The 9,791-nt window shown below is 39.5% G+C and overlaps 1 protein-coding gene across 1 annotated transcript; it reads left to right on the top strand.

Moving 5' to 3' along the window:
• Nucleotides 1–599: 599 nt before the first annotated feature.
• Nucleotides 600–6,831, top strand: LOC122662176 (protein NLP4-like). Its single transcript, XM_043857746.1, has 4 exons — nucleotides 600–1,787; nucleotides 3,609–3,656; nucleotides 3,801–4,797; nucleotides 5,283–6,831. The coding sequence occupies exons 1-4, from the start codon at nucleotides 870–872 to the stop codon at nucleotides 6,161–6,163; spliced, it is 2,844 nt and encodes a 947-aa protein (XP_043713681.1). The 5' UTR covers nucleotides 600–869; the 3' UTR covers nucleotides 6,164–6,831.
• Nucleotides 6,832–9,791: the final 2,960 nt, after the last annotated feature.

Genomic DNA, 9,791 nt, shown 5'->3' with positions numbered 1-9,791 from the left:
ATGGACAGACCGGCAGACACTACTGGAAGTCAAGAACATAGAAATCTTTGTGGGTTGTTTCTGGTGTTCTTGCATCTTAGGCAGAATTTTGGTTTTTGAGGAAATACCCACGTTGATAGTTTTGAAGATAACAAAAGTGAGTTGCTATTTTCTTAAGTTTTTTCCTTTTTGTTCCAGTCTTTTGTGTTTTGGATTCGTTAGGTTCTGAAACTAGGATGAGTTTTGTGGCTTTGAATCGATTGTTTTTCTTTTTTCCACCTTGTAAGTTCTTCCCAATTTGGTGTTGGATTTTCTTTTTCTTAACTTTATGTGTGCATCAAATAGTAGAAAATAGGGGAAAGAAACATATATTTCTTAGAAGAATCTGCAGAAAGTTGGATTCTTTTATGTTTCTTGCTCCCTCTTTTACTCTACTTTTTCATTTTATGCTTGTCAATATGGATCCTATGTTTACCGCAATTTTGACGGATTTGGGGCTTCTCAAAGTGGGGTTCTTATTCTTTACTCATTTGGGTGTTTGAAAATCGACATATTTGGAATTGTGAATCGAGAAAGAAGATACACATCTTAAGAAGAATCAATCGAAAGTTTTTGTTCTTAAAATTTTTTTAACTGTTTTCCAGTCAGCCTTTAGAACTTTCAATTCTCTGAAATGTTTCTTTGATTGCAGTTCCTAAAGATTTTTGTTGACGATGTTTCTGCAACTCGGACAGATTGGAATTTCGGAGACTGGAGAGACGAACCCTCTGTGGAAGTTCCTCTTCTTGTTTTTTATCTTTTGCGTTCTTCTCTATTTTGGATCCTGAATTTATGCAAATTGGGAAGCAATAGGCCTTTTGTGTGATGGGTTTTTGAAGATTAATCCTATCATGGAGGATGGTGCTGATTTTCAATCTGATTCTATGCTGGAGACTTTCTCGGGCACTGTACCGGATTTTGATCTCATGGATGAACTCTTGTTAGGTGGTTGCTGGTTGGAGACTGCTGACGGATCCAATTTCCTGCAACAACCAGGCCCTTCTACTTCTACTGCTGTCTTTGACTCTTCATATTTTCTGCCTGCTTCAGAGTTTAACAATGGACGCTTGAATCCAGTTTCGTCTGAAAAAGATGAAGAAGAGACCAAAGCTTCCACTTTCCCTGAAAATCCATATCCAACTGGACCTCCAACAGAAAGCCCAGTTGGAACTCAATCTCTAAAACAGAGTACAGTCGAAATTGCTGAAGGATCTGGCCAATTACTACGTTTTCCAGCTGAAGGAAGCGCTGAACTAGTTAGAAGGTGGAGGATAGGGCCAAGGGTAAATATGGTTCCGTCTTCTTCTGTGAAAGAGAGATTAATTCAAGCTCTTGGATACATAAGAGAGTTCACAAAAGATGATATTCTTATTCAAGTATGGGTTCCTACGAGGACAGGAGCAAGAAATGTGCTTAGAACCAATGACCAACCCTACTCTCTCCAGTCTAATTATTCGAAGCTTGCAAATTACAGAAATGTCTCCATGAACTTCCAATTCTCAGCTGAGGAGGGTTCAGATGCGATGGTTGGTCTGCCCAGCTGGGTTTTTATGGGGAAAGTTCCTGAGTGGACTCCGGATGTTCGATTCTTACGCAGCGATGAGTACCCACGAGTTACTCATGCCTACCAATATGATGTCCGAGGGACTCTTGGCCTTCCTATTTTTGAACGAAATAGTTCAACTTGTTTGGGTGTTGTTGAGGTTGTGATGACAACGCAAAAGATCCATTATCGCCCTGAGCTTGAAAGTGTCCGCAAAGCTCTTGAGGTATGGTTTGTACATTTCTTTATTTACAGAATTAAGCTGTGGCATTCATAAGGTTTAGTAAAGCACTAACCACAGAAATATGGAATTTGCTTATATATTTGCGTAATATTCATAATAATGGTCATTGTTGGGACTCTGGGAGAGTGTCTTTCCTTCTTCTTTTTTTTTTAGACTTTCTGTTTTTCTAATTTCCTTTCCCAACCCTCTATGTTTCTCAAGGCTGTTCAGACTGAATTTCTATGGGAAAAAGAAGTAATGGTTTCTTAAAGGAAACATCAGGACATCAACCACATTAGGAGTCATCTTTTTTGGAGTTGAAGCCACAAGATCTTTGCCTTCCAAGAAGTACTGGAGACCTGTGAGAGTTAAAATCATTAACAAGATTGCAGTTTAGGCTGTCTATTAAGTTGATCAGCTTTGAATGAACACTTTCTTGTAAATCAAGAGAAGTTTGCCCCTGATGATGTTTAAAATCATCTAATTTGAGTGTTTGTATTGGCTGGAGATTTATCTGATTATATAATTTCTGAAGGCTGCAAGACTCGCAGATTCTTTCGGATAGATAAATAGTAGCTTATTTGAAATAAATTCTTACTTCAGAAGTATTATCTTTGAAAGCTATGCAGGCTTGCCTCAAGTCAAGATTTAGGTAGCTCACAGCAATGGTTCATGCTCACTAGATAATTTTTAGGCTGTGGAGTTATTTTTCTTGACAATTGTTATCTGTTTATGCATATGGAGTATGAGAGGCAAAGGAGAATACCTCATGTGGGGAAAAGCTTATGACTTGATTCCCTTCAAATACTCACTTTATAGGTTTGCCTGACTATCGAAAGCAAATTTTTTACCAAAAAAATATATATATATATCAAAAGCAAACTATGGCCCTTATTTCTCCTAATTTCATGTTAGATAATGAAAGCAACAAATGGTATCCTCTTTCTTTCTCCCTCTGTTCTTTCTTTTTATTGGGCCGTTATTGGAGACCCAACCTTTTGTAACTTTTCTTGAAGTCTCAAACAGATCTGAGCCATCCATTTTTATGGTTTTTCCTATGTAAGCCGTCTTTTCCGGCTCAGGAGTTGGGAGTGTGCACAGTAATGGCTAGAGTGTCAGTATACTTTCAACATACACGGGATGCATGCCAATAAACGAGGGTATTTATGATTGAATTAGACTCTGAAATTTGATACATGGCTAATCTAGACCATCTCCTCTCTATCCAACAGTTGGAATGGCCACATCACCTGTCCACGTGGCAGAATAGTTAGGGGTAATCCGGTCTTGTAAGGTTTAGTATAATCACAAACCTTTGTGATATTAATATTTTACTACTTTTTATTTGCTGTTCTTATCATTCTATGTTTTATTGTAAACTTATTTCCTTTTACGTTCTGAAAATATTGCCCTTAATTAGTGCATGATTTTGTTCTTCATTATCATTCTATGTTTATGATTTTCCCTTGTCCGAAAATAAAATTTCTTGGAAACATAATAATGATTTAGTAGGCGAACCTTGGCACAATTGTTAAGTTGCACTATTGCAACCTGTTGGTTGTGGGTTCAAAACTTGGAAACAGCCTCTCCTGCGAAGCAGGGGGTAAAGCTGCGTACTTCTGCCCCTCCAGACCCTGCAGTAGCAGGGGCCTTGTGCACTGGGATGCTCTTTTTTGAAACATAATATTGAATACATCCCCTGCAACCCCCCCCCCCCCTCTTTGCTTCCCTTGTCTTTTTCCCAGTATAATGCTTGTAAGCCAAGTTTATTAGAATGAGGATTTCATTTCTCTCATAGTCTTTTCCTGAACAAAATATTTGCAGGCTGTTGATCTTAGGAGTTCTGAAGTTCCAAGTTCTTTCCAAGAACAGGTAAATGGAAGACAAAAATTTGCTACTCAAACTATCTGATTTCATCATTTCAAGTGTTTTTTTTGGGGGGTGGGGGGAGGGGAGAGATTTTGCAGGTAGGATTCCGTTCTTCTTCTTTTTTCCTTAATTTTTAATTAATGTCAGGTGCATAACAAATCCTACGAAGCTGTATTACCTGAGATTCGAGAGGTCCTAAGAACTGTTTGTGAGACACATAGATTACCCTTAGCTCAGACTTGGGTGCCATGCATCCAACAAGGCAAAGGAGGTTGCCGACACTCTGATGAGAACTATTCTGTTTGTGTTTCCACTGTGGATTCAGCTTGCTTTGTGGCTGATCAGAATTTTTTGGGTTTTAATGAGGCTTGCTCTGAGCATCATCTGTTTAGAGGTCAAGGTGTGGCAGGAAAAGCATTCAGGACAAACCAACCGTGCTTCTCACCTGATATAACTACTTACAGTTTGACAGAATACCCTCTCTTAGATTATGCAAGGATGTTTCAACTACGGGCTGCTGTTGCAATCCGCCTGCGCAGTATCTACACTGGAGCTACTGATTATGTTTTGGAGTTTTTCTTACCTGTGGCTTGCCAAGATCCTGGAGAACAAAAAATGATGCTTAATTCCTTGTCCATGGTTATACAAAGGGTCTGCTGGAGCTTACGAGTTCTCACAGATAAGGAGCTTCAAGAAGAAACTGTTCTCCATCTTGGTGAAGTGGGTTCTTCAAAGGGGAAACTTGATGCAGAATTGCCAAAGTTGGGCTCTAACACTAAAGGGTCTCTTCATGAAGAACCGTCCTGGATTTCACATTTCATGGAGGCCCAACAGAAGGGAAAAACTGTTCCACTGGACATTCAGAAAGAAAAGCCAACTGAAGAATTCAAGGTAACATCTCATTGGGATAACCTTGGCTTAGCATTACAGGAAGGGAAAATGTTGTCTAAGCAGCATCATCTTGATTCTGGATCCAAAGGTGGTGCTGAGTGTGCTGGAGATTCTTCTTTTCGACGAGGTAACGTCTCAGGCACAGGAAAAACAGGAGAAAAGAGACGAACCAAGGCTGAGAAGACAATCAGCTTGCAAGTTCTTCGTCAATATTTTGCAGGGAGCCTAAAGGATGCTGCCAAGAGTATTGGTGGTAAGTGACATGCATTATTTCTTTCTCAAACCTTTTTATATGTTGTATTTCATGTTAGGAGCTTCTTTATATTGATGTGTTTCAAAGCCATCAGCCAATGTACCGACTCCGTGCAACATTCTGTTAGAGTTGGAAGCTGCAATTTCTGTCAACACTGACTAGAATTGTTGCCTAAACATCTGCCCTTTTAAGTATTTGTAAAACAAGAATGTATTTATGTTGTTGCATGTTGCATGTTTGTTGTCTTAATCATTAAGTTATTCTTCACTGGATATTATTGACCGAGTACATTAATAAAACCCACCCGTCTTTGGTCAATCACCTCTTATAAGGGGTGTTTTTTGTGAAATGAGTTATTTTTTTAAAAGAGAGAACTTTGAGGGCTTCTTTTGCATGTTAAGTACCTGAAGGAGTTTCTATTTCTTGGTTTAACTTCTGTGCAGACCAGACATTTGGATTGCTTACAAGTGTCTTTTCTATTGCAGTGTGCCCCACTACCCTGAAAAGGATATGCAGGCAACATGGGATCACCCGGTGGCCATCTCGGAAGATCAAGAAGGTGGGACACTCTTTGAGAAAACTTCAGGTTGTCATTGACTCGGTCCAAGGTGCAGAAGGTGCTTTTAAAATTGGTTCCTTCTATGCAAACTTCCCAGATTTGACCTCTCCAAATTTAACTGGAACCAGCCCATTTTCCACGTTGACGACAACTGATAATCCAAATCCAATAAACACGCAACCCAAGCGTGTAGTCAACCCTCAACCTGCTACATCAAAATCCTTTTCCTCTTCATGCAGTCGGACATCCAGTTCAAACATTTGTTGTTCCAGCCTTGGGACACCAAACCAGTCTCAACCTTCCCATCTTAATGGTAGTGAAGTGGCTTCAGTGGCCGAAAAGTCTGGTGTATTGAACAGAACACGTAGTGATGCCGAGTTGCACATACAGAGCCAAGAACCGAGGGTTCCAGCAAGATCAGAGAGTGAAAAATCCCCTGGTGAGCATCCTAATCTTGAGAGTCTAGCCCCCTTGTCAAAGAATGGTAGCCATGTATCACGAGATTACAATGCTTTTAGAGTGAAAGTCACATATGGGGAAGAGAAAATCCGGTTCAGCATGCAATCCAATTGGCGCTTCAATGATCTACAACAAGAGATTGCGAGACGGCTTAACATAGATGATATGAACAGAATTGATCTCAAGTACTTGGATGATGACTCAGAATGGGTTCTGTTAACATGTGATGCTGACCTGGAGGAGTGTGTAGACGTATACAAATCTTTTCAGATCCGCACAATCAAACTCTCTGTCCATCAAAGTTATTCGAATTTGCGAACTTCACTGGGTACTGTAGTTCCATCTTGACTGTTCAATAAACCACCACCACCCTCTGACTCATTTCATAGAAGTTAGAGTTATTGATTTGGAAAAAGAACAACAAAAAGAAAATGCAAAATTCATCCCAGAACCACAATGGATGTTAACAAGCTACATTGCTACAAAACTGGATTTTAGATATGGGACAGGATCAGGTGAAGCTTTATGACTCTTGAAACCATCTTCATCTTGTGTTGAGACTTTGAAGGTGGGATATGGTGTACTGTAATAGGGCAACACTAGTTACAAGAAGATTTTGTGGGAGGATGTGCTATAAGGTGTTCTTGGAGGCACAACATGCACAGAATTTGATTCTGATTACATAGATACAATGTTTGCAGAAGAGGAATTTCCTGAGTTTGATAAGAAGTTGCTGCTGGAAGATAATTTAGACCCCCAAAACCAGCATGAAACTCATCAGACCAAATAAGTAAATAACTTGGTATCACAGTAATCTTGTCATAAGATGATCAAAGTGACTGATGTTGTACAAATACCTTAATCAGATATCTTTTAGTTGGACAGTTTTGAGAAAGATTGGCTACCTGCAACTAAACTGTTTGGCTTCTTGATCTGTCAATAGGTTTGTTATTACTTAATAATTAAGCCTCGAGATGCTCTTGTAACTTTGATTGAAACTTACCTCATGTATGGAAGGAAACTCAACAATATATTTTTAAGTAAGCAGCATGTAAATATTTTTCAGGAACTCTTGCCACTGATTCTATTCCTGCAGCAGTGAAATTGTGATCGAGAGGAAGGGGAAAATTGGTGACTCGATTGCCCTATTTCATCTAATCTCTCTCTCTCTCACAGTTTTAACATGTTCTTAATTTACCACTGGTCCTTGCTGTTGATGATCATCAATTCATGCAAACGTGGGGAGCTCTAGATAGAAGAGACCGGCTGCGGACTATAGTCTGTATCATCTTCAAACCTTCCATGCATCCAAGTCACATAGATAGACATAGTATTTGTAGTGTCCAATACTTAGGTGGAGGGCTTCTCATTAGTTGCCCTGAATGATTCACAATCTTCTTGATGGGGGGACAGAAATCAAGAAGAGGATTGAAGGAGGTAGAAGAAGAAACCAGAAGGGGAGGGGAGAAATCACACAGAAGAAAGGGGAAGAAGGAGACACAGCAGAAGAAGGGAGCATCCAAGGAGGGAGGAGGAGAGAAGCAACCAGCCACGCAGGCTTCAAACTCTTGCATTCATTCTTGCGTCATCTCTAATGATGGGGAGTTACAACATATATAAAGAGAAATAAGAGGCACCCAAAAATAAAGACTCCTAATTACTTATTAAAACTAGGCTAACTAAAATAGAAACCCAATAAAACTAAAATTGGAAATTTTCCTATATGTCTAATAACCTTAAAATAAAAGATTACATAACAATTTTTCAAATAAAATAAATTTCCTAAAATCCGACTAGATCCAAACACTCAAACTGGACCCGGTTCAACTGGGTTTGGGTCGGTCCAATGTGGTACACCAGTTGGGTTTGCCCGGTCTAAGATTGTCCTACATCAACTCTCCCGATGTTGAGAAAAACTCGGCCATGAGTTTTAAAAAAAGGAGAGGATCAATACCACTCGATCAACATCCACGATCAACAACTTGGATGGGGTGAACGTACGGATGTAATCGTAAAGACAAGGACGACACTCCTCAAAATACTTCAAGGAGATGATGAATTCTACGTGCCCAACCTTAACGTCGTCGGACGTATTCATAGGGCCATATGTGGCGCCTTCCATTGTGTTCTTGACCTCCATAGTTTCAATCTCCATTAACGTTGCTTCAACGTCAGGCTTTTTAGGGACTGTCCTATTAGGAGGCAGAGTAGCCATTTGCATTTCATGGGTAACTGGAAGGATTTTCAAGACCTCTCCAATCAAACGATCCAACCGTTCAAGTTTCGAGAGCTCTTCATCTTGTGTTGATTTGTTCGTGAAATCCCATGACCATTCAGTATTGTAGATCAATTATAACTCACTTAGGCATGAAAATTGAATATTCAGTGTACAACAATCATCATAAATATTACGACCTTGAAGAATATTCCTTGCTGAAACGGCACTCAGGAGTGACTGATACTGGACAAAAGCTTGACAAACAATAGCAAACTGATGAAAGATCTTGATCTTTTCAACAAATCCATGAGGAGAAAACACTTGATGCAACACTTCCACCGTTATGGGATATAATCGGAGACGAGTTGTAATTAAGAGAATTCAATTGGGTTATGATTCGAATACAATGGAATTCATGACAATTTTGTAATTAATCGCAAGTTGCAAAGGAAGGATGGCAGTTTTAAAATAATCAGAATTTTCTAAGGTGTAAATTGGTAAGCAAAGAAATGAGGACTTTAAAAGGATTATCATTTACTTTGTAGGGACAGATTTGGAAGCAAAAACAAATTAAAGGATAGACGTGGTTTAATGACAATATGGGAGGGTAAAATTGAAAAGGGATAAAGAGAATAAAAGAGAGAAGTGAGACATCACATGGATGAGGAAGGAGGGACAACTTGCAACTAAAAGAAAATATGGAGAAACAAAAATAAGAATGGAAGGAAGAGGTATTTAGGGAAAGTGGGTAAACAAAATAAAAGCACATGGAATTGTGAAAGGGGAGGTTGTGTTCTACCTCAAGCCAAGAAGAGGCGGAGAAACCAAAATTGCTTCCACAGAAGAGAACTCCTTCAATCTCTGTTGGCTGGATCTGAGACTTCAGGCGAAGGGAAGAGATTCGATCCTCTGCTGATTACAAACCTAACGGTACCAAATATCAATACCTTAGTGAGATTTGAAACTCTGAAATCACATCTGGCGACATCACAGTTGAAGGGTTCTCTAAGGGGTCGAGTCTCATAGGAAAGGAAGGCTTACGGAACAAGCACTTGAGGTATGAATCGACCTTAGGTGTGGAATCTTAACCCTAAAGCTTGAGGAACAAAGATTGGTGAGGGAGGAGATCGAACCAGAATATCTGGGCTGCTATTGTCGTCCAAAACATAGTATGACAAGAGGAAACAGAATAGAAGAAGCAGAAAAATAAGAGAAGACGGGGGAAGAGATTCACCCAGGTTTGGGCTCTGATACCAAATTGATGGGAGATAGAAATCAAGAAGAGGATTGAAGGAGGTAGAAGAAGAAACCAGAGGGGGAGGGGAGAAATCACATAGAAGAAAGGGGAAGAAGGAGACGCAACAGAAGAAGGGAGCGTCCAAGAAAGGGGGAGGGAGAAGCAACTAGCCACGCAGGCTTCAAACCCTCAATTCATTCTTGCATTTATTCTTGCATCATCTCTAATGTTGGGGAATTACATCATATATAAAGAGAAATAAAAGGCACCCAAAAATAAAGACTCCTAATTACTTACTAAAACTAGGCTAACTAAAATAGAAACCCAATAAAACTCAAATTGAAAATTACCCTATATGTCTAATAACCTTAAAATAAAAGATTACATAATAATTTTCCAAATAAAATAAACTTCTTAAAATTCTACTAGATCCAAACACTCAAATTGGACCTGGTTCAACTGAGTTTGGGTCGGTCCAATGTGGTACACCAGTTGGGTTGGCCCGGTCCAAGATTGTCCTG

This window comes from Telopea speciosissima, chromosome 5, assembly GCF_018873765.1.
Source record: "Telopea speciosissima isolate NSW1024214 ecotype Mountain lineage chromosome 5, Tspe_v1, whole genome shotgun sequence".
In the NCBI taxonomy this organism is placed as follows: Eukaryota; Viridiplantae; Streptophyta; class Magnoliopsida; order Proteales; family Proteaceae; genus Telopea; species Telopea speciosissima.
The sequence above is the reverse complement of the archived record's forward strand: the minus strand, read 5'-3'. Positions and strand labels throughout refer to the sequence as shown.